Source organism: Brachyhypopomus gauderio, chromosome 10 (assembly GCF_052324685.1).
Source record: "Brachyhypopomus gauderio isolate BG-103 chromosome 10, BGAUD_0.2, whole genome shotgun sequence".
Lineage (NCBI taxonomy): Eukaryota > Metazoa > Chordata > Actinopteri > Gymnotiformes > Hypopomidae > Brachyhypopomus > Brachyhypopomus gauderio.
The window spans coordinates 18642291-18668893 of record NC_135220.1 but is presented as its reverse complement, the minus strand read 5'-3'; the positions used below and the strand labels follow the sequence as shown (position 1 = coordinate 18668893).

The 26603-nt window shown below is 44.6% G+C and overlaps 1 protein-coding gene across 4 annotated transcripts in view; it reads right to left on the bottom strand.

Annotated features, from left to right (window-relative positions):
* stard13a (StAR related lipid transfer domain containing 13a) overlaps positions 1–26603 on the bottom strand; it is a 53926-nt gene that overhangs the window by 17048 nt on the left and 10275 nt on the right. Inside the window, exon 4 of one of the 4 annotated variants that reach the window (XM_077020214.1) lies at positions 21664–21694. In XM_077020214.1, the coding sequence (XP_076876329.1) occupies positions 21664–21694 (31 nt within the window). Of the gene's footprint in view, positions 1–2247; positions 2432–7104; positions 7533–9997; positions 10447–21663; positions 21695–26603 lie in introns of those variants that run through there. The other 3 variants (XM_077020216.1, XM_077020215.1, XM_077020217.1) reach the window with 3 other exon arrangements.

Sequence of the window (26603 nt, the reverse complement as noted above, 5' to 3'; positions counted from 1 at the left end):
GAAAATCTGCCATTATAGCAACCACAGCCCAACATGTCTGCCAACATGGTCTCCTGGTTGCAATATCCTAAAGTCCTATGAAAAATCAACTGGTATCAATAATCTGGACCAAACTCCCATCAAAGATCAGAAATCATTAAGGTAACATTGGTGTCATGTTCTGTATGTGTTCTTAGCACTCCTAGGACTTGCTCTGCCACTGTCACTTGTGTGCCCTGATGACATGACCCCTGGGGCGCATCCGTATGATGACTTCTTCATTATAAACAGGACTGCAAGCTAAGTGGACAACCTCATCCGAATCACGGCTGTAGCAACACTCCACCAGAGGCGTAGGGAGGTGCAGGGAGGCACAGGGAGGTGTAGAGAGGTGTAGGGAGGTGCAGGGAGGGATAGGGAGGTGTAGGGAGGGATAGGGAGGTGTAGAGAGGTGTAGGGAGGTGCAGGGAGGAATTGGGAGGTGTAGGGAGGGATAAGGAGGTGTAGGGAGGCGCAGGGAGGTGTAGGGAGGGGCAGGGAGGTGTAGGGAGGGATAGGGAGGTGTAGGGAGGCGCAGGGAGGTGTAGGGAGGGGCAGGGAGGTGTAGGGAGGGATAGGGGCTTGCTGGCAACATGGAGACTATGAACACTGCACTAGCACAGTAATACACATCTTTAGTCCAGGCTTTAGAGAGGCAGTGCAGAGTGTGTTTGAGTAGAGAGGCAGTGTGGATTGTGTGTGAGCATAGAGGCAGTGCGGAGTGTGTGTGAGTATAGAGGCAGTGTGGAGTGTGTGTGAGTATAGAGGCAGTGTGGAGTGTGTGTGAGCAGAGAGGCAGTGTGGAGTGTGTGTGAGTAGAGAGGCAGTGTTGAGTGTGTGTGAGTAGAGAGGCAGTGTGGATTGTGTGTGAGTATAGAGGCAGTGTGGAGTGTGTATGAGTAGAGAGGCAGTGTGGAGTGTGTGAGTAGAGAGGCAGTGTGGAGTGTGTGTGAGTAGAGAGGCAGTGTGGAGTGTATGAGTATAGAGGCAGTGTGGAGTGTGTGTGAGTAGAGAGGCAGTGTGGAGTGTATGAGTATAGAGGCAGTGTGGAGTGTGTGTGAGTAGAGAGGCAGTGTGGAGTGTATGAGTATAGAGGCAGTGTGGAGTGTGTGTGAGTAGAGAGGCAGTGTGGAGTGTATGAGTATAGAGGCAGTGTGGAGTGTGTTTGAGGGAAGAGGAGATGCAGTGGCTGGTTAGATGCAGCTCCGTGTAGCGGTCAGTGACAGAAGCACTTCTACACTGTAAACAAGAGACTCTTCTCTGCCAGTGGAAAATCACTTAGTAGACTCTCAGACAAACACATAGCACTCTGGATCTAAATCATAACAGTTCCCTGTGGACACACACACTTACAGACTGGATGGATTACCTGCATAAATAATCAGTTTTGCTGAACATTTGCTGATACTTGTCTTGAAGTTTCCTGAACTTTTCCACGATCATCAGAGAGCTCAGAGGCCATTTGGACTGATAATACATATTGCTTACAAATAATTATTGCCCGCTTAAGATAAAGTTCATTAACCATGTGTGTGTGTATGTTTGTGTGTGATATAACAGTGGTAGTAAATGGGGGCTTTTCATATGGATCACACACACACACACACACACACACACACACACACACACACACACACACACACACACACACACACACACACACACACTCTGGACATCAGGCTTTCAGAGTAACCTCAGCCAGCTGCCCCTCCTTGCTCATCAGAAAACACACACACACACACTCACACACACATCTGGACCTCCGCCATTTTCCCACACATGTTGAAGTACTTTCCGCAGGGATCTAATGGCGATTAAAGCTCTTCTTTTAACACAAACACAACTCTTGAATTCCTGTTTAACTACGCTTCACAAAATCAATGCTGTGCACTCAATTTCTGATAAAAAGTGTGCAAAGCTTGAGTAAAATTATTAATGTGTTAATGGCTTATCAATTAATTAAACAAAAAGTCAGGATTGTTAAATATTTGCCACCATGAAAGCTAAAAAATGGAGTGATACGTTATCACATCAGTACAAGAGAATTCTGGGTAAGTGCTAGATACCAGTGCTACATACCATGAAACTGTACAGTTCACAACTTGAGTGCTTGAGTATCTGACTGGTTTCCAACTACTCCCTCATCAATGTGACTGGTTGTAAATACTCTGTTGCATGCCATACTTGAAGAATTCAGAACAAAAAGTTAAACTCAGGTGTCTTTGTTACCTTTAGGCATCCATAGCAGCCAGTAGACATGGGCAAGGTTCTGTGGTAATTCTGGGAGCATCTAGAGAACCAGAGTGCTCTGTTCTACGCTGTGTGATCTCCTGGGCGGCTGCGTCTCCCTCGCCCTTGAACTGTGGCTCTGGTTGTCTACTCCCCTCTGCTCTCGCTCCTGCTCTACTGGGGTGCTCCTCCTCTCTCCTCCCCTCTCCTCCCCTTTCTCCTGCACACAGCAGCTGGAGCATGTACTGTCTGCAGCCCACAAGCCCAACTAAAGCACGAGAGAATGCGAGGACCATCAATCTCCCACACACACACACTCACACACACACACACACACACACACACACACACACACACACACACACACACACACACACACACACACACACACACACACACACACACAGCTGGAGAGGCAACCTGTCCACTCTCTGCCTTCTCCATCTCATACAGTTATGAGAGAGAGAGAGAGAGAGAGAGAGAGAGAGAGAGAGAGAGAGAGAGAGCAGGAAGGGAAAGTACAAGAGAAGACAGAATGAGTAAAACAAGGGACTTTCCTTCTTTCCAGGCCTGATGGGACAGTTTGATTTCAGTGGAGGCTGGATTCACCATAACAGCAAATCAGTGCAGTAACACTGATGGAAGGCAGCTAAAAAGATTTCCCTGGTTGGACTATGATGTGTGTGTGTGTGTGTGTGTGTGTGTGTGTGTGTGTGTGTGTGTGTGTGTGTGTGTGTGTGTGTGTGTGTGTGTGTGTGTGTGTGTGTGTGTGTGTGTGTGTAAGTACAGGAGGAAGGACAGGGGCAGGCACAAGACACACATTTAGCGTGAGAAAGGGCTCCTTCTGAAGTGGCTGTAAAGCATTTTAACTCCTCACCCCCAGGGCAGCACAGAGGCGGCCTTATTAACCCTGCCACAAAGAGGGGGCAGAGGGCAGAGTGGGTCCTTCCTCCCCCCCTTACCACTCACTACTCACACATGTACTGTCCACACGTCTCATACAATCAATCATATATTATATATGTTAATTATATATTAGAAACAGATCCACAAGGAGTGTACATGTTTAATAAAATCACTAAGAAAAATCTATTTGCATAATTGTAAAGGTCACACCAGCAGAGGGCAGCAGAGAGCCACAAAGCCCATTAAGCATGATGGTTATTACACACATATATATTTTTAGGAAAGACAGGTAATCGCCGTATTCAGTAAAACTTACTGGATATAATCAAACCTTCCAAACCTTAAGCCAAGACCACGTTACCACCTTACCACATAGCTGTATATGACACACGCAGCCACAGTGTCATTGACAGCATCATGTCATAGAAAACAAAAGTGATGTGCAAGTATGTACACACACACACACACACACACACACACACACACACACACACACACACACACACACACACACACACACAAACATACACACACAAATGTAATCAGATATAGCAGCAACATATTGACAATTACTAAAATGTACAAAATTGAGCAGATTTGGCAAAGGAAAAATTTAATATGGATCCTCTAACACTGGTTATTTATAAAACTATATTACGAGAATGATGTTTCATGCTTTACTGTGGTTTGTAGTAGTGGGACATTTTTTGTGAATTAGCTCCAGGTAGTAGCAATCTAAAATCTAACAAAGTCAATATTTTCAATGTAATGGCATCCATTAAAAATAAAGCCAACAATTTCATAACGTCACAGTGACTAGCGCCAATAATCTGGACTACTTCACATCATGTTTGGATAACGTGTCACTCGGTGTGAGTGTGGTGTAAGAACAGGCAGGAGCAAGGACAGACACGTCCTGCAGGACGCTACGACTCAGGGGAGACAGCGTCTCTCGTCACTGCCAAGACATTCCAACCACTGCCCTGATGCCAATCAAAGCCCTGCGTCCTGCCAATCAAATCCCTGCATCCTGTCAGGAGGCCACACCCCTGGCCTCAGCCATGCCAGTCCACTCCAAAAGGACAGAACAGGCAACACAAATTGATAGCATTTAAAACACACTGAGATTTGAAACTCAAGGTGAAATGTCTTTCATACGTAAGGAATATTATAATAACTAACACTAACTGCTTACGTGATTTAGACATCAGACATCCAGTTTATATAAGACAGGGCTGGAAGACATTTTAATTATCCTCTTGACACTCTGTGCTGAACTATCCAGAAGAAACTAAGCAGTTATTCTAACACCCTTTAACACAAACCAGTAGATTATACTAGATCTCTTTCTATTTTTTTTGCAGTCGCTAAGACCCAAAATCTGGTTCTTAGAGCATTTGGAACCAGCATCTCGTGTAGCTGATCTACCTGGTGCACTAAACCTTAAGCACATTCTTTGCGTTACACTCATTTAGTGACTCTAAAACACACTTTTTGCTAAACATTAAACACAGTTCCCTACATTAGACACAAGATTCAAAACTGATAACCACGTGTTTCTTTTAGAAAACAATGGGACTCCCACACCTATGTGCCAATCAAACCCAGTCCTCACTGGTAAACATACTTCAAGCTAATGATTACAAATCTTTAGTAACCACAGCCTGAGCCCTATAAAGATTGCACACGTGGCATATCTTGGTTTGCACAACGATGGAGTCCAGTGCAGCACAGAGATGATGAAGAAGAGAATGAGCAATCATAACAGATGAGTTCACTCCACTTAGGTTGACCATGTGGTCAACCATGGGCTGAGTTTTCTGCTAGCAAAGGGTCCAGGCTAATCTGTGCTGCTACACTGTAGCATCATCCAGACAATTCAAAATTAGAATAGGTAAGTAGACCTATACTCATTACCATTCTACCGAACTCAGAGAACTGAACAGTGTATACCACTGTACTTCTGTAGTGTCGTACCAAATCAGTACTTACAGTAACTTTCATGCTGATAAAATGTTCATATCATGTTTTTGTAAAACCACTAGAGTTTGAATGCGAATTTTTTTTTGTCGAGAGTTCAAAGAGTTTTGGAAGTAGCATTTGCGTTTTCCTAATGTTCCTAATCTTGTGTGTAGCCTCTAGCGCAATCCAGCGGTGTGTATACATTTACACATACATACATATATTTGTGGTATCAATTACATTTACACTTATGGTATCAATTACATTTATACTTATGATTCCAATACAAAGAGATTTATATTCAAAGATTTGCACTCTGGGACTCTAGTGAATGGACTCTGGTGAACAGGGCAAGCGGCACTTGGAGACAAGACTGAGAGAAACAAGTTTGACATTCTTGGTAACTTCATCATGCCAAGACGTAAAGATATAAGTCTGGACCTCAAAAAGTAGGTAGATGTCCACCTTAACGGGGACCAGAAGGAGGTATGAACAAACCTGGGTGTGGTCATAACTGCAAGATGTCAGACATCAACATTGTTGGCCTCTTCTAGACTTTTGTTTGTTGTAAGGGCTCTTCATCTTGGTGGGATTTGAGGTCTTCCCCAAAGGAAAACTCCACCGCTCACACAGCAGCACATCAAAGCAAGACTGAAGTGACCATTTAAATCATGGGGATGAGTTTTGGTATTTGTCCTGATGAGACTAAACTGGAGCTCTTCGGGCACATGGATGTTGTTTTTGTTTGGCGAAGGAAAGGCGAGGTCTTCAACCCTAACAACACAGTTCCCACCAACATGAAACAGGTTGATGGGTGTGTGATGGAGCCGTTCTGTGGCTTCAGGAACAGGGACGCTCGTTCAGGTGTATGGGGCCATGAAGAAAGAAGATCGTGCTGATATTTTCAAGGATAATTTGATGAAATTGTGTGTCTGGCTATAGGACAATGTTGGGTGTTCCAGTAAGACATTGTTCTGAGGCACACATCCAAGGTGGACAGAAACCTTCTGAAAGACACCAAAATCAAGGTCCTGGAGAGGCTCACTCAAAGACCAGATCTCAAGCCTACTGAGGATCTTTCACTGGAGCTTAACTCCCTTGCTTGAAAACTTTGTCATTTGGATGAGTTGAAGCAATTTGCCATGGAAGAATGGGCAAAGATCCTTGAAGAGACATGCTCATTTAGTTAGAAGCTATTTGTAAGAATAAATAGTTAGAAGCTGTAGTTCAATTAAAAATTTTGTTAGAAGTTATAGTAAAAATTTGTTGTCAGTATAGAGTCAAAGAGGTTACACTATTGACTAATTGTAAGAGGGCTTATCATTTCATTAAATTCAACGATGTACCTGTAAATATCTTCACCAAACTGTGTGGAGATTTTGCCTTTGTTCTGTTGGAATTAAGTACTATACACTATACCACTTTGGTACCTGTTTTGTCTTTGGAAAAGGGATTTTGTTGGATTTCATAAAGGTAGCTAATAATAGTCTCTACCACAACCCATCGGCTTGTGCTGAACTTCCCCAGATGCTTTAACACCACACGGTCCGCATGTGCCAACATGACCAAGTCATGCGCACAACTCTGAAAACACTGTAGAGTGGAAGAGCTATTCATTAAAAAGAAACGCGACTCTGGATCTAAGCTATAGGCTGGTTTTGTCACAGCTGTGCGCCGAGCACCACTGAAAGAGTCCAAGCAGATGAACACAAACCCCATTAAAGTTCACTCTGAGCAGGCTATCAAAGATGTCAAAAATCCAAAAAAAAACTTCAAGCATCATTTTTACAGCCACTGGCACTGCTCCTGCATCATGTCTGACAACAGCAAAGTTGGAGCTCTTCAAAGACACCCCAGAGTCCAAACCCAAATAAACGTCACATGGAGACACAGAGAGATCAGAGGGGGGCAGACTGTGTAATGCACTCGTCCAGCTGTTCAGAGCAGAGCAAAAGTGGACCAGACAGGTGTGCCACTGGACTCTCCTACCTCTTGCTATCTTCTGGAGGAGCTGTTGCCGGGCGACAATCCGGGCAAGACGTAGTCCTGAGCGTCTGTGGTGTCTGTCCAACCTGAGGTAAATGTCCTGAGTCTCAGGAGTCATGGTGCCAAAACAGACGTTTTCCACGCACTCATCTACCAGCTCTAAGTTCATTACATCCATTTCTTTCTATTTCTCTCCTCTCTCTATCTGTCTCTATATATTTCTCTCCTCTGTCTCTCTCTCTCTATTTCTCTCCTCTCACACACTGTCTCTACTGTGTGGTGAAAGTCTTGAACCCCTAAAGCTTGCTGTCTGTCATTCCGTGTGTCTTATCTCCTGGAAACTCCTTCAGTTTTCACAAAGGAGCAGCTCTGCACGTGTTCCACATTCCAGTCAATCCCACTCATAAACCCGCTCACACTGACAAACACACAAACGTACTCAAACTGGGGAGTGGCTTTTCACATTACTACAAAATCCTAGGTGTTCACTGAACATTGTCTCACACACACACGCATGCACACACACACGCACACACACACACACACGCAAACACAACAGGCATTAAGGTGTTGATCTTAAAAACATTCCTTTCTGATCTGCCAACTTCTTGGTCATGTGACTAGGACAGGAGCCAATAAGAGTGGATGATTTAGAAGCAGGCAGCAGCCAAGAGAAACTTATCCAAAACTGTGCTTTCCTCTATAGTTTGCGTGCATATGTGGGTGTGTGTGTGTGTGTGTGTGTCCTTGACACACATGCCAATGTTGTGGTATCTATGGCATCAATAACAAGACTAGACAGATACAGTACTCTTCGCTGCATTCTACAGTGGTGGTAATGTGGTAATGAAATACTGGTCTCCCCCTGGTGGAATCTTTGACCAACCCCCCACCACACCCCCCGGCCCCCTTTTAAAGCTGCACATTTTGTATATGCATGTGTGAATGATAGTAATACTGCATTGTCATATTTAAGAGACACATACACACACCATTTGAACAAAATATTATCTTACAAATGCACTATAATAAATATAAGCCAATACCAGCCAATTATATTAAATGTTTTGCTGAATGTATGTACCTGTGTGAGTGATACACAGATGGTGTTGTTTTAAGAAACTGAGAAACTTCCATACAAACATACGTACACACAAGTGCACATTAATGCACGCACACACACACACACACACACGCACGTGCATGCATACACACGCAAACACACTCCTATACAGCCCTTTAAAGATATTTATAATGCTGCACATGAGAGTGTGTTTGTGATCTAATGTAGCACTGAGACACACAAAGAAATTGATGTTCTTTGTGCTGACCTAAATTTCCTCCCAGGGCTTACCGGTCCCTGGCCACACAATTTTCGATTGCCTGACTGGGAACAGCTTACAGAATACAAAAATTGATCCTAGATGGTCAGTATAACTTTGGCAAGATGCAAACCCTGGACCAGCGTAATATGACTGCAGTGGCCCCCAGTGGTTCTGGTTTCCAATTGGGGGATGAACCAGACACGTGTTCTACCAGACACCTTCTACCATGGTCAGGGTAGACATATACAACCTAAAGAATTCGTGAGTATTTTGACAAGGTTACAGATGCTCAAATAGAAGAGAGGGCTGGCACCAATCACGACCTACAGTCATATCAAACATTGAAGACTGCTGACCTCTAGTGGCTACAGCCGTAAATGTAGAAACCTCAGACTATTCAAAATGTATTCTATCCAGCTCTCCCATCTACAGCATCTGCACAGCATTTTAAACACTAGAATCACTCTCAACCATAGCGAAGAATCAAACAAATTAAGCACAATTAAATGAACATCTAAACAGCTGCCAGCGATGACCCGGTGTGGGACAAGTCCTTTAGAGGGAAAGTCATCTCTAGATCGCAGCACCAGATGACCACAACGCCACCACCACTGTTAGCAACGAAAACCCTAATTCAGTTCCCATTAAATTACAGGCAAACTGTAGCGAATCCTTGTCAAAGTCTTTGCAGAATGCATGCAGAAAAAAATCTGTAAATATTTTGCACGAAGAGTGTGGTTCAGCAATATCGGAGCACAAAGCCCATGTCTCAGTAGCCCCCATACATTTATTTGGAGAGTGAACTACTGAAAGAGCTCTTAAGTGTGGAGATTGACAAAGACGTATCAGTGCACTCTGGGTGCTTTAAATAACCTTCTTTTCTCATCTTTGATTTTTTCGTGCGCTTTTTGTCCCGAATAAGTCCATACGGTCAGTTTAAGTAGTGTCTCACCCTGCCGTTATTACGACCAGTAATCTGGTTATTATATGTAACACTTATCCCATAGTAAGCGGACGATAGACGCGTGGATTTGACTGCAAGGCCCATGTTGATTGTAATTGGACTTTTTAATATAGGGTTATTGGACAGAGTTAACAGTGCCCGGGGGAGAATTGTAGCAGCTCTCACAGGCCGCTCCAGTCCTGCCATGCGATTATAGAGCCATAGTTAATATCTTCATTTTCTTAAAAGCTTGACGTCTTTGTGAATGCGTTACAGTATAACAGAATGAGAGCATGGGTGCAAATATGTTTGTAAAGAATCCGATTTAAGGCAAAGTGGTAAAATATTATATATATATATATGTATATATGTATTTATATTTGCTTATCCACAAACATTCGTCAGAGGACAAAAAGGGAACTCTCTTCTGGGTGCTCGAGTCACATGAGGTCACAGGCGAAATTAAAAATGACAGTCTTCTCTACTGGAAACATTAACTTCAACTTGACCTTCCCAAAATAGCCGACAGAGCTCTTGTGACACTGACATCATTATGCGGACCAAGCGGAACCATTTGAGACCGAAGACTTTCTAACTTCATGTGAAGCCCGTTGTGTGCGGTACTGACCTGCCAGTCGTCGCTCCCGCACGTTTTTCCAGAGCAAATCCCAAGCTTTCGAGGTGGAGTCGCGCAGCTGTTCGCTTATTGACCGCCGGAGCTGCAGTTTTGTTGACTTTCGCTTCGTTGTCATTGTAAATGATGACACATAGTAACGTGCAGCAGCGTTCACGGCTGGCGTACCGTTATTCCTCCCGTTATTGCTCCCGTTATTGCTCCCAGACCGGACCGTCTGCTGCCGCAATAGTCGTCACTCCACCTGATTCGCGGCGTTGCGTCACCTTGCGCAAGCATAGTCTGACTACATTTCTCTCTGATGTAAGATAACGTCGGAAAAATATTGCGCCCCGCGTCTCATGGCTGTTAAGCTGTTAAAACTGTAATCACCAGACCTAAGCTACAGCCTTGTGATAAATACCGGAGTAGAGGCAAACGTGTCTTTTAAGTTTTCAGCGCTGAAGCGACTGCGGAGTCGTTTGGCTGCTTCACCACAAGGCGCTGCGCGCACGCACGCGCATATTCTCGCGCTGCTCTCAAAGGTATGTGCTTTCTATATCTTTCTCTCTCTCTCTAACTCTCCCCCCCAACACACACACACACACACACCCACCACCACCACCATTACCACCACAAATATTCTCAGACAATTGTTTTTTAGCAAGGGCGGTTTCCAAAAAGAACATAACAGCTTGTAGAATCAATGTATAATGTATTATGGATAAATAGTAGTTAACCTTCAAGTCAAATCTTCTCAAACTAGTCTTGGGATGATGACTACTACCAGGACACACTTAATCTTAAACAAACTTAATCTTAAAACTCAGAAGACCTATGTTGCAAGACAAAAACCCAAAGAGTAACGCTAAAACCGCTACACAGTTTAACTGGGGCCGAAAATCGGCCTGTTCTTCACTGGTCAAGTCACCTGTCCCAAACCCCACCAAGAAGAGGTTTGATGCCCTGAGGGGAAAAAGCAGGGACTTTTATTCTGAAATCCAGTGAGCTTGAGAAGACAACGAAAGCAGCTTATGTACACAAATGTACCATCTCTCTCTGCCTTTCTTTCCGTTTCTCTCCGAGTCTGTCAAATGCTCACAGGGAGGTAGGACTAGACCTGGAGGTGACTGCCCCAGAGAGGAAGTGTGACTTGGAGATTTATGTCAGTAGGTTATGGTGGTGACACGACGGGCATGAGGTGATGAGAGAAAGGGAAAGAAAGCTAATACAGCACCAGTGCATCCAGAAGCAGATGGGTTTCAGTAGAGAGCTGCTGGGTTGTGTAACCATGGGGCCCCGTGTGCCCCGGGCGACCCCCAGCACAGTAAACCCAGACTTCTACAGGTCTGCAAGGATCCAGGAGAAAGATCCTTCAGCCAAGTGAACCCCAAAAATAAAACGGAGGGGTAACATTACTCCCGGGACTACAGCCCATGGAGCCAGTCTGGCGCTGGACAGGTCTCAGCTCAAATGAACTGCATGGTGCTTATATTTGTGGGGGGTGGACAAAAAAAACATTACACAACCTGTGGGTCATGGGGAACACAAAGAACCTTCCTCATTTGCTGAGAACACAAAGATACAAAGAACCTTCCTAATGATCTTGAATCATAGTCATCCAGTGAATTCAAGGAAGTGTGCACAAGTAGGTTATCTGTGAATCACGGTACATGTATGAACCACGATCAGATTTACTCTATGTAAAATCCACTAATTATCTGTCTGTAACAAATACACTAATTCCCTAGTGGAGGGTGGATTTAAAACAAGTGTTACTGGAGTGCTACTACATGCAAGATAGCAACCCTGTGTTTACAGCTTCAGCTGTCACTCTTTATTACTCTGGTTATGTCTCCAATAACTGCTTCTCTCCATGCAGTTCATGCAGAGTCACAAGGGGCCCCTGAGGAGATCCTGATGAATATGCATGCCTCGGGCTGTCCGGTGTCAGAGGGTGCCCTTGTCCTCTGCCCTCCATACTGGTTTTTCTCATTGTCTAGAATTATCAAATGCATCATGGAATGCCCAAGAATGTGTCCTTCTCCGATCCCACACAATCAGGACACCAGCCGGGACTGGGCCAATCAAAACAGTGGGGCTGTTATAGGGGCCAATCGAGCTTCCACGTATGGGCATGTAATGGAATGGAAATGGGAGAGGCACCATTTACTGAATCAACGCACAAAGGAGATTAGCTTAAGTAGCGCACAACTTCCTGTGCACATCATTCACCGGTACGAGACTGGGCTTCTCTTCCTCCCCTCTCCTTCCGCCCTGCTGTTTCAAAACACTCGACCTTCACAAGCTTGGATTGGGTTTCGGTTCTCTAGGACTAGAGGCCACACAGTGTGAGGCCTGGCAGACATTGCCAAGCAAACACCACAGAAAACGTTACTGGAAATCACATCTGCCCTGTCATCGTCTCCATTCGCATTATCATTAGCAGCACTGCCAGAGAGATAACCATGTCATTGAGTCCTGTGTCTACCGACATCGGTCAGATATTTTTCCAACAAACGCTTCTTTACAGAGAGAGCAGCAGAGTGTTCAGTGTGTGGGTGAATGATTAAAGCATCAGGAGGGTTTGTTGGCCAGAAAGGAATTCAAGGCCATAGGGTACGTGTTTGTGGGCCCAGTCAATCTACAGTACTTGAGAAATTCCCTGCAAAATTCATGAAATTGAGAGAGAGGAGAGATCATGTTTTCTGCTTTAGCTTATGATAATGAAAGAAACACTGCTTCCAACTTTCCAGATGCTTCCACCCTTCCTACATACCCACTGCTGTGTGGAGTCATTCCTCCTGTGTTTTAAAAGGTGAGTATCAACAGGTGCAGGGATTACAGGGCAAGACCATGGACAGATGGTGCTGTTTTTACTGACGGGTTTTTTTTTCTGTAATCCTGAGATCTATGTCTCAACTGCAGTTACAAAAAGAAAAGACCCCTGCTATGCATTCTGTGAACCTGTAAATTGGGAACAGTTTTCTGTTTTCTTCAACCTGGAAGCTACCATTGGCACCAGCCAGTGTGATTCCCAAGCACAAGGGGGCATTCTGTGTTCTTGGTTTCATTAACGCTCCTTTGTGCATCATAAAAGTGAGGGTGGAAAATTTGCCTTCAGAAATGTAATTCTTAATAACGCATAGCCATCTGCTACAGCCATCTTCTGACAAATGTAAGTCTGTGAACTAGGACCACTGGGTCTCCTGAAAAACTGATTTAGGATCAGCTAGATGAACTTCATCTAGAAACTGCTCGTGTTTATTGATCACACTAAACTGACCAATTCATGGTCTTATTAAGATGATAATTCTGTGACATTTGAGAGTACGGTTGCATGAATATTCAATCAAATGTAATCAAATTAATTATGTTAATTAATGTTTTACTGAACGGTCCATATCCAGACATCTTCCTGTCAGTACAGATGTGGCACAGTCTCTTCCTGTCAGTACTGAGATACCACAGGCTCTTCCTGTCAGTACAGATATGCCACAGTCTCTTCCTGTCAGTACAGATATACCACAGGCTCTTCCTGTCAGTACGTATGGGGCACAGTCTCTTCCTGTCAGTACGTATGGGGCACAGTCTCTTCCTGCGATTAGTCACATAAGGCTCCCCCCCTGCATGTCATCTCAGACTCTCCTTTACTCCAACACAGGCATTTACCCCAACACAGGCATTGAATCCAACACAGGCATTCTCTCCCTTTAAAACAGACCAGCAGAACTCCAGAGATTTCTGGAACTTCTGCTAAACTCCTGGCTCATATTCAATTTCTAGCACTCAAACAACAAAAGACACACACACACACACACACACACACACACACACACACACACACACACACACACACACACACACACACACACACACACACACACACACACAAGCTATTACTACAGCATAAATGCAGAGACATGCATTACATTGGTGAAGATATTTGTGGTGGACTCAGCAGCTAAAAGGAGATCTAATGGATGCTGAGGGGAACCCAGTGGATGTGAGGGCCACGTGAGTGCTGTGCTTGTGTGGGTCACCCACCACAGCAGCTCCCTCTCCCTCCTGGCCGGTGGAGAGATGTATGCCTGGATGTTAGTCTACCACACCAAGCCCTTAGTCCTCTAGGGTGAAGGAAAGAAACAGCAAAGAGGTTCTCAGATATGCAGACCAGTTAACAACCCATGGGTTTCTCTTCAGCCACACACATGGAGGCACTGATCTGACCTGGCCTACATAGAACACACGCACACACAGAGCATATATAAACTCCTTAAAGATGGCCTCAAGGGGCAAGTCTTGTTTTCCTGTCTGATGTAGTTTGTAATCAAGATACACATGCCAACACACACACACACACACACACACACACACACACACACACACACACACACACACACACACACACACACACACAAACACAAACCATTAAGACACATTACAGAGGCCCCTTCACTTATGCACTGTTTACTTTGAGGTTGGTCTTTAAGCGTAATGAAACTTGTGGCATTAACAGACAAAGATATACAAACCAACCAAACAAAGAGAGAGAGCTTTGAACTTTACTCTTACATAGAGAATTATACTTTATCACTTCATATTTAATGAAATGTGCATAGCCCTTATATAATTAGTTCATATTGATAGCAAGAACTTCAGAATGCATTGTTATGGACCTTAGAATATTGTAAATGGTTTTACATCTGTTTTTTGTTTGTTCATTCATTTAGTTTAACATATTTCTAGACAGAAAGGACATGTTGACCCATGGTGTGTGTGCGAGGAGAGGAGAGTGTCTTAAAGAAAACATCACCCTGTTCATCCAGGGACAAACTCCAGTTCTGACTGTGGACTGGGAGTCACAACCTGAATCCTCACACTGAATCCACAAACTGAATCTCCCAAAAGTCTTACTGATATTTGAATTACATTAATGCTTTAGAAATTCTCAGACTGTAAATCAGAATCAGAATATATATATATATATATATATATATATATATATATATATATATATATATATATAAAGAGAGAGAGAGAGAGAGAGAGAGAGAGAGATGAAATGACTGAGCTCAGATATAATGTTCTTAACTCAAGACCCTTAGTTGTATGAAAGTTTAATTGGGTTTAAATTGTGATAAATGAAACATGGTCGTGCTGTAAGTGCTAAGCCATTTTCTTTTAACTGTCTGGAAAACACAGCACTTTTTATTGAGTGGGTTTGGGGTTTTCATCAATTGTGAATACCACACAGCGCGAGTATGATTACATTTGTACACACACACACACACACACACACACACACACACACACACACACACACACACACACACACACACACACACACACACACACACAAATGCTCTCTAATGACTAATGAACAGGAGGTAAGTGCTAGCCACAGCCAGCCACAGCAGGCCACAGTGATCATAAACATCTCCTCTGTACCCCAGAGGAGAAGATTTCAGACGCCAACATTCAGTGCTACACTAAAGCATGCATGATTAAACCTGCATGTTTTTAGGGCAGATTTTTTAACATAATTTTTAATGTGCAAAAGTTACAAACAGGAAGGACCTCAGGTATTTGATGGTTGTCTTTTGTGTATTACAATTTCAGTAAAACCTGCAGGCTGTGTGTGAGTGAGGCGGTTCGGGGAAGACGAAAGCAAACAAGGAGCTTGATGGTGCAGAAATGACGCAACATTCAAACAGCAAGGGACTCTCACCAAAGCATTTGCAGCCACACCTATAACCCAGAAGTCTGATATCAAGTCAGAGCTGACCTGGAACTGAGAATCTATTAATCTATGTGTGTGCTCAATCAAAAACAAAAAACCACACTGAAAGGATGAGAATTCGAAGATATTATGCCAAAGCACAGACATTTACAGCAGGGGCGCAGATGGCACTGGGGGGGGGGACATGTCCCCTCCAGATTTATATTGACCCCATCCGAAATCTAGCATCTACAAGCATAAACTTATATATTGTACAGCTTGGTCCCCCTCACTTCAGAATTTCCATCTGCGCCGATGATTTACAGTGTCTAAACTGCGGTTAAAAAGTCAGAGTTGCGCTTTAAGGAGTGAGATAGCCCCCACTGGCTAACAAATTCAAATCATTCCAAACATTTCCTGCTCCCAATTAATTACTTTTGCCCAAATGAATTTCCCCAACACATCTCAGTTGAATAAAGACCCTCGTTTCTATGATGGAAGGGTTGGTTCACCCCCACACTCACCCACCCTCTGTGAGGCTGGTGAAAGTGTCCACCACCCGGAGCAGGCTGGCCCCGACACGGCATTCCCGTGGAACATGCCTGGAGATCCTGACTGCGGGAATGCTGCTCTGCTTTGCGTCAGGTCCTTGCCCTGTGCCAGGGCCCGACAGGCCCCTTCCAATCTCATGTTTCCAGTCATGTCACAAACACGTGTGTTCTCTCCTCCCAACACGCTGAGACAGCGGGCCTGCTGACCACACACATGGATGCCCATTAACATGAGAGGGCAGTCCAGTGATGGATGGAGGCATGGGTTTGTGGGTAAATATAATCAAAGGGCCCTGACACTGACACTGTGTACGAAAAGTGCTACATAAATAAACCTATCGTATCTTGCCTTGTCTTACTGTCCCTCTCTTCCTCCCTCCCTCACACACACACACACACACACACACACACACACACACACACACACACACACACACACACACACACACACACACACACACACACACACACACCCACACACAAACCCGCAATTGTACCTATAGGTGTGCATGCAGGAATAATATCTCCAAATACACTAAATTATATGTGACTTCATTAGAAAATGTACATTTCCATATTTATACAGGATTTATTTATTCTAATCTCTTTCCTAATGGCAGCAGATAATGTGAAAGGAGGAGCATACATGGTAAAGCCCGTATCAGACGGCCATCGGCAGGGTGTCCACTGCTCCAGGCCTTCCCAGAAAGCGTAAGGTCCTAGAAATATTCCCATGTGGCCCAAATCGGCAGGATGTCTGCGTAATTTGATTGCTCTGCCTCGTCCACACACAGATGAAACAGTAATGAATTCACATGTGGTATGAGAGGAATGTTGTAAATAGAGTCTATAGTAATGTGGGGCTGCGATGAGTTATGGTTTGTTCTCAGATGATGTCCACTCCAATCAAACCTTTTAACAAGGCACTAAACCAACACAGGACACTGTAGAGAGTAAATAGTAATATTTCTCAATAGATTTTTCTTCTATGCATTAACACAGGGGTGTCAAACTCATTTTCACCGCAGGCCACATCAGTATAATCGTTGACCACAGAGGGCCATGTGTAACTTATAACTACTTCTTAATGTTAAATAACTCTGAATTTATACTTATTCAAGTAACAAATATTACATATATATATTTGTATATGTAAAAATATATATGTTTGCTCTGTTATTATAACATAAATCCTTTTAATTTGTTAGGTTATGAAACCCACATTACCCCATCAATCAACGATCAAACTATCCAAGTGAATAAAGAAAAATAACATTAAAGATATTACATTTACTTTGTTCAAAACTTGAAATGTCGAATAATGCTTCAAAAACGCTCCCTCTGAAAAAGACTTTGAAGCGTGGTGATTTTTTCAGTCACAACAAAGCTGCTTTTATTCCCGCATTGTTTGTGGTTGTGAACACATTCTCTTGCGATCGCAGTTTGCTTTTTAATTCTCTGGTAATTTGCTTTTCTTGATGTATAATTTTGGCATACGTAACTCCGTGTTTGGGCTAAAATGCCGATGTAGATTGTCCGTTTTGACAAACGCCACCGCTTCATAACACAAATGACATACCGGATTTTCTCCTTGAAACACAAACATCTTTTTTGAAACAACCTTCCATCTGCATCGATTGTTCACTTGTATTTCTTAATTACACTTATTGGGAAAATCGCATTGATATAGAACCACTGCAGTATCGAGATGCCGTCACTTCGTGGGTGACATAATTGTGAGAAATGTAGTTTTTGGTCACTGCACGTATTTGATTTTTGTTTTTTTTGGACAATTATGCTTTTTAAGCTCACATAAAAGGGCCACTGACATTGAAAGTGTACAGGGCCCAGAATTTGCTGCTACGCCGCTGCTGCAGGTTACTGTGGCTTCTGCGAGACGCATCCGAGACTGAGACTCACCCCATAGCCCCTCCTCTCCCAGGCTCAGGAACGACGACTGTTTACTGATTTAATATTTAATTCAGGTCTGTGTCCCTGGGAATTATAAAAAGGGGACAGCATTATCACCAACTCCATACAGATCTATGGAAGTCCCACAGCGCCCTGGAAAGACAACCACTAAGCCCATTATCTTTACTTTAGATTCAAGCTAGAACAACCCCAAAGGCCCAAGCAGTACCTTTTATATAGAGCCTAGAAAATACAATAAAAATATGTTTTTCATTTTCTTAATAAATCACTATTGCAGAGGTACATTCCTTGGCTTTGGTCTCTGGATTCCAGTAGGCTAGCATTTTATTGTCAGCTTGACTGTGACTAAACTACTTCTTTTTGGTGCAGAACTTCAAGAACGTTTGAGTTAGTGTCGTGTTGTCTGGCTGTGGCAAGCAGGACCAGAGAGATGGTGGTGGCAGGAGCACTGGGAGAACCCGCTGAGATTTTCTGAAACAGCTTCATGGGGAGAGGGTTATCAGAATGTGTGTGGAACACAGATGAAAATGTAGGTAAACAGCACTGATGCCTTCCTTGAAAAGGCCTTGCCCACGCTCCCACTCTAAGAGTGGAGGTGAGCTTCATGCTGACTCTGATAACACACTCTGATAACACACTGTCAGACAGTGGCCCCGGGAGACGGTTGAAGGACACACAGCCCGTCTGGACTCCGGCACAAAACCTGACCTCAAACACCAACACGCACTGTCTCCATCAAAGCCAGTGGCTGATTGATAGAGTGAATTGGTTACCTGAGCACCACCTCCTCAAGCATGTCAGACTGATGTCTGAGAAGAGGTGCATGTCAAACCAGGGTCACACTGAACCAGGCTTTTAACACAGAGCCATCAGTTAATGGCCTCAAAGTGTAGGGTCTGAATTTTTAAAGGATTATGATTTTTAAATAACATGTCCACCATATCTAATCTAAGCTGTCTGCTTCACACACACACACACACACACACACACACACACACACACACACACACACACACACACACACACGGAGTCTTGGTCTGGTTAAGCATTATGTCCTCAGGCCATGGAAAAAGAGAGAGTGGACACTCTTCTGGAAAAGACTTTCCTCTGTTTTTCCACATCCTGTGAGAAGCAGGAATGGGAGAGAACAGAGCATTCACAGAGCCTATGTGTGCCGAAAGTGTCAGGAACACTCACGCACGCGTGCACACACACACACACACACACACACACACACACACACATTTTCCCTGTTTTTTTATGTCAACCCCCCCCCCCCCAAAAAAAAAAAAAAAAAGCAAAGTAGTATGTGTTTGTATGTTGTTGTATGTTGTTTTGACTGAAGGCCAGATGAGCCAGGTGTCTTGTTGGATTAATGTTGTATTGTCTTTTCTTCTATAGTATATACTAGTGGTTTATTGCAGAGGTCGTAGTGTAAACAGATGAGGGAGTGGTACATCCTACAGGAGGAGGCAGAGAGTGTGTGTGTTCATCACCCAGTAAGGAGTTGGAGGCAAACATTACCAGCGCCCGACACAAGGCCAGTAGCTTATTGCCCAGGTACAGAACATCTGTACATGTGCACTGTATATATATATATATATGCACACACACACACACACACACACACACACACACACACACACACACACACACACACACACACACACACACACACACACACACACACATACACTCACCCAGGCACACACACACGTGCGCTCATGCACACAGATACATACACACATTGCATTCCTCCAAATTTGATCTCACAATGAGAAGCTCCAATGTCCATACAGAGGCCACACACACACACACACACACACACACACACACACACATCTCTGCATTGCCACCGTCTGTCTCTGCTGAGGTCATGTGAGAGGCCGTGCAGACTCCAAGAGTGGCATGACCCACGACCCCCTCAAGAGGGCTCGGAGGCCCATTACACACATGCACATACTTCCACACCAGCACAGTGTGAGGGCAGGGACCGTGTGTGTGTGTGTGTGTGTGTGTGTGTGTGTGTGTGTGTGTGTGTGGAGAGCTGGTCCTGTGCAGACTGACGCCTGACTCTGTCAATCACAGCCGCACCACTCTGTGAGCACAGTGGGGAAGGAAGAGCGTTTCCCAGGCAACCTCCAAACACACAACCAACACAGAGTTTCACAAACACATAGAGAGAGATAACTGTGGTCAATAAATAATGGATACGCTTTAGAATGTTACACTGAACTCTCATCGCTTGCTCTCTACAAAGACGTAGAGACAAAGGCCTACTCACACACTCCGTAACGCTGCAGAGCTGAGAGCAGGCGTACTCACACACTCTATAACACTGCAGAGCTGAGAGCAGGCGTACTCACACACTCCATAACACTGCAGAGCTGAGAGCAGGCGTACTCACACACTCCGTAATGCTGCAGAGCTGAGAGCAGGCGTACTCACACACTCCGTAACGCTGCAGAGCTGAGAGCAGGCGTACTCACACACTCCGTAACCCTGCAGAGCTGAGAGCAGGCGTACTCACACACTCCATAACACTGCAGAGCTGAGAGCAGGCGTACTCACACACTCCGTAACACTGCAGAGCTGAGAGCAGGCGTACTCACACACTCCGTAACACTGCAGAGCTGAGAGCAGGCGTACTCACACACTCCGTAACGCTGCAGAGCTGAGAGCAGGCGTACTCTCCCTGGTCCACACCCATGTCAGAAGAGAACAAACCCATGAAACCACTTTCACAATACTGATTTAGACATCACAAAACTGCACTCCCAGCAAAACTGAGAGGGTTTACACAGAATGTTGACGTATGAACTAGAAAGGCGCTAAGTGCTTACACCAGACAGCTAAATATATAGCCTATTCTTTGATTTGACATTATCATCAATTTGGTCAAAGGCTCTCCAAAACAAACTGTGTGGTTTTGTGGGGGGCTTTTTGTGGTTGGTTCTTTTATGAAAGAATGCTTTTCTATGAATCTTTGATGCAAAGTTTAAAAATAAGCTATCATTATTTTTTGGTGGGAGAGTTTCGCCATGTTGGAAAAGCCTGAGTCATTCCCTGAAATCCAATTTTGCCTTTATGCGTGGAAATGGATACTGCTATTGTGTGTGTGTGTGTGTGTGTATGTGTGTGTGTGTGTGTGTGTGTGTCTGTGTGCATGAGTGTGTGTGTGTGTGTGTGTGTGTGTGTGTGTGTGTGTGTGTGTGTGTGTGTGTGTGTGTGCATGCGCGCGCATGAGTGTATGTGTGGTTGTGTGTGTGTCTGCATGCATTGGACATGCACATGCACATGCACATATTATTACAGCGACTACTTGAAAGTTCAGTACTGCAGATTCATCATGAATCAACACACACACACACACACACACACACACACACACACACACACACACACACACACACACACACACACACACACACACACACACACACACACACACACACACACTTCATTTGTTCACTTACCTGCTGATCCAGTGTTCATCTTTAGGTCCACCTGAAAATCAATACACAAAGAGATGTGTGAGTCTCGCTCATGGACACAGAATGACAAAGCAGGACAGTCTCTTTCACCTTTCACCTCTGACCTCTTAAAGATGATTAATGACAACAATATGTTCCAGTCATAATAAGTTCAGTGAATAATTCAAGAAAAGGGTTTTATTAATGCAAAATGGATTTTGACAGAGAGGTCACACACATGTACTTGGGGAACAAAAGGCATGTAAAACACGTGTAAAACACGTGTAAAACACACGTAAAACACGTGTAAAACATGTCTGCAGACAGACTGAGTGCCACCATCACCAGGTCTTGAGCTGCTGGCTTAGGAGCCACCGGGAGACGTCTGGAAGCTGACACAGACGTTCCAGCTCAGAGAGCGCCAGAATGCTGAGCTCACTAGCCATCTCTCTCTCTCTCTCTCTCTCTCTCTCTCTCTCTCTCTCACACACACACACACACACACACACACACACACACACACACACACACACACACACACACACACACACACACACACACACATTCTCTCTCACCCTCTCTCTCTCTCTCTCTCTCTCTCACACACACACACACACACACACACACACACACACACACACACACACACACATTCTCTCTCACCCTCTCTCTATCCCTCTCTTTCCCCCCCCCTCTCTCTCTCTCTCTCTCTCTCTCTCTCTCTCTCACACACACACACACACACATTCTCTCTCACCCTCTCTCTCTCTCTCTCTCTCTCTCTCTCTCTCTCTCTCTCATTGATCTAAGGAGTCAATTACACAAAGAGCAGCAGTGGACAGAGAGCTCCAGCCAATCAATAGCAGCTCTATTTCCAGCTGAGAGCTTTACTATGACAGATTCATCTTCATTGTGGAGACACTGTGAGGTGGATGGATGGGTAGATGAACAGACAGGCGGCCTTGTTCAGTTCTGACCCAGAAAGTTTTAACTGAAGCCTTCGGCACGGATGAGGTAAATCACTGGAGAGCAACACTGCCTGAACCAAACCAATCAGATTACTGATTTGCTGGAAACCTATCAGGTCAGTACTCGCAATGGTTTTCCTTTTTTTTGTTCATAATAAAATAATGGAGCCCCGGCAGAAAGTAACCATTTAACCACTTAAGACATCGCTTCTGATTACTAGTGGCACCAATCAATAAATACCTCGCTGTACATTCTCCATTAAGCAGATGGTCAGCCTGTTCTGCTCTGGAAACACTGACATCTGTAGGAAAGCCGTCGTTTATTTTTGGACATAGACTGCCTCTGGTTCTGCTATTCTCAGGGGTGTCTGAGCGCTGATCCAGTTCAGAGAAGGATGGAGGTCATTGTATTGGTTGAAGCTCTAACATGCCTGTCAGGCGGCCCAGATAGAAGCTCGTGGTGTGACTCTTCCACAGATGAACCACCCACAGGAAGCACCTTCTCAACTCTGACCGACAGCAACTTCAACCACACAAATGTTATTCGAGACAAGGACGTGTAAACAGGAGAACATTTGCAAGATAAACAGTGAGTGTTCTAGTGTTTCTCAGAGTACAGCTGGATTGGAAGTATACAACATGGGTTTTCCCAATATCTCACACTTTCATCCTTAAAACTGCAATCAACTCTCTCCATAATCCACTGTAATCCGCACACACACAAAAAAAGCTCTGTGGCCCTCATTTAAATAGATCACTCGGCTGGACGATTTACAGCTTTCCACCTAATTAAATGAACTCATTTCTCCAGCTTGTTTACGTGGCCCAGGGGAAATAACACGGCCTTCCTAGTGCACCAGAGCAAGAGCACGTGACGGATCGTCCCCACACCCACCCTGGCAGCCATGGAGCACGACCCGGTTTGATCCGCTCATCTGCAGGTGGCTGTGCAGCAGAGATCAGCTCCGCCCCAGCATAGCCCCCACCCCAGCACCACCTCCAACACCACCCCCACCGCCCATTTGGACAGCTGCGTTTTATCAGTCATGGCTGAAGGAAAATAAATCCCTCACTGCAGAGGCCCAATTTGATCCCACGGCCCCAGACTGCACTACACACACACACACACACACACACACGTGCACGCACACACACGTGTACAACCGGAACATTCTCTTCCACGGCACAATATGAGGAGCCATGACTGGTCATTGTGGTTCCATGTCAATGGGAATACAAGAGTAGGAAAATGTTCTGGAAGTGACCCCCACCTGGGGAGATCGGACACTCCAAACGTGTCATTGATCGAGCTCAACAAACCCTCACTTCTAATAACACAATACAGCTTTTTCAAACATTTAACTAACATTTAGCTAATCATCAAAGCTTAGAACGATTGGATTGCATTTGAACCAAACACTCTTCCCTAATTACATAAAAAGCACTCACACAAATATAACATTATAAGACCACTCTAGGATTTGGCTATAACTGCAGGGGGAAACAAATAGAATTGCTGCTATATATCTACACATCTGACTCATGGGTACAGCCAGGCAGGGACTGGTGACTGGAAACTTGGATTAACACCTACATCACAGGTCAACCCCCCTTAATGCAGTTACAGTCTCTGCGGTCCAGACAGTGAAACCTCCACTTTGCCTCTTACGGGGTCGGGGCTGAAAACAAAAGGAATATGACTCCACTGTGCTCGCCGGTGGAAGATAAACCTCCATACCAGCAACACAGAGATTGGCTCAGTGCTCGAGCCACTCACATCCTCCATAAATCCCCAAGCATGCTGTCCCACTTTTGAAACAGGAGGCAAATGTCAGTTGTTGAAAATAAAAGGGGTGTGGTATTTCCCAGGGCTTTTCTATTGGTGGGGACGTCAAGGGTAGGAGGGGCTCGCAGGTGTTGCGCCCACACAACTGTCAGACCCCCCCCTCCCCCCAACATGACTCCTTCTACCTCAGAAGCCTGATGACACAAAAAAGAAGAGAGGAGGAGGGGAGAGGTGAGAGGAAAAGAGAGAAGAGGGGAGGTGAGAGGAAAAGAGAGAAGAAGATGTGAGAGGAGAAGAGAGGAGGTGAGAGGAGAAGAGAGGAGAAGAGGGGAGGTGACAGGAGAAGAGAGGAGAAGAGGGGAGGTGACAGGAGAAGAGGGGAGAAGAGAGGAGAAGAGGGGAGGTGAGAGGAGAGGAGGGGAATGAGAGGAGAAGGGAGAAAGTGAGAGGAGTAGAGGGGAGAGGGGGGAGAAGAGGGGAGGTGAGAGGAGAAGGGAGGGGGTGAGAGGAGAAGAGAGGAGAAGAGGGAAAGGTAGAGGAGAAGAGAGGAGGTGAGAGGAGAAGGGAGGGGGTGAGAGGAGAAGAGAGGAGAAGAGGAAAAGGTAGAGGAGAAGAGAGGAGGTGAGATGAGAAGAGGGGAAGTGAGAGGAGAAGAGAGGAGAATAGGGTAAGTGAGAGGAGAAAGGAGGAGGTGAGATGCTACTCTTTGAAGTTGCGAGTTTGCCCGGAAGACGTTAAGAATGCAGTTGCAGTGTTCACTGAGATTCGACTGAAAAGGGGGAGGTCCTCACTGCTCCACACGAGCTCCTTAGAAGAACTGCAGAATATCACAAGACCTCACAAAGGCCGCCACTCAGCATTCTGTAGGTTATTGGATTACACTAACTCAACAGGCCATGGCTACAGTTCTCATGGCTATGGTTCCCTTGACGACTGCGGTTCTCATGACGATTGTGGTTCTCATCATTCCCCCAGCATAGGATGGGTGCATTCAGCAGTCGACTGCACTCACATGCACCTAACCCTCACTTTACATCCACTTCATGTTCTACAGGAGGTTCTAAATCACTATGGCTAACTGAGAAATTAAATAAGAACAATAAATAAATGCGTGAATTGTAGAACCAGACTTACTGAAACCAAAGTAATTCATGCAGCACTGTTAAAATCTTAGGGCACCGGTAGGTTTATTGGTTTATTTTGGTATACTGAACATATATAATTATTTCTCCATCTCTTTATTAGAATACAACCAGAAAATAAAGGACATTTCTATGCAATATTGCACAACAAATAGGAGAAGAAGCTTCTATAGGCAACCATGTGAAGTAATTACCTCCCTTAACATAGGAGGATAAGGGATGTGTTAACACCTGCTGAAAGAAGCCTGTGATAATCTAGCAGGATTACTTCAGAAAACTTCAAGTCTCCTCAAAAGAGGTGAAGATTGTTTTAGTTCCAAGGCAGATCACACTAAAGGTCATGCAGTGCCAAGAGGCGTCATTCTGACTCTTTTGCCAGTAAAAGCTTCCTGTTCTGAAAATGTGTGTACATATTTCCTGTGTAGTTACATAAGAAATAATTGCATATGGTCATTACATCATTGCTAAAACAATGGTATAATGACCATTAATGGTGGCTTTTTTTACACAGTAGAATTTAGAATAATGCAAGCTACAAAACAAACAAAAAACAAAAACAGTATTAAAAAAAGCACCCCCCACAAAACTATTTCATAATTATCCCATAAAAAATATATATTCATGTTCAGGAGAGAGAGGGCATGGCGGTGTGTGTAGAGCCAGGACAGGAAAAAGGAAAGTGTCTAAAGTGTCTGTGTTGAATGTGACCCTATTAGGAAGTGAATCTTCACTGAAACACCACTGAACCTCCACTGAAACTCCACAGAACCTCTACTGAACCTCCACAAAACCTCCACTGAACCCCCACTGAACCTCCACAGAACCTCCACTGAACCCCCACTGAACCTCCACAGAACCTCCACTGAAACACCACTGAACCTCCACAGAACCCCCACTTAAACACCACTGAACCTCCACTGAACCTCCACTGAAACTCCAATGAAACTCCAATGAAACTCCACAGAACCTCTACTGAACCTCCACAGAACCTCTACTGAACCTCCAATGAAACTCCAATGAACCCCCACTGAAACACCACAGAACCTC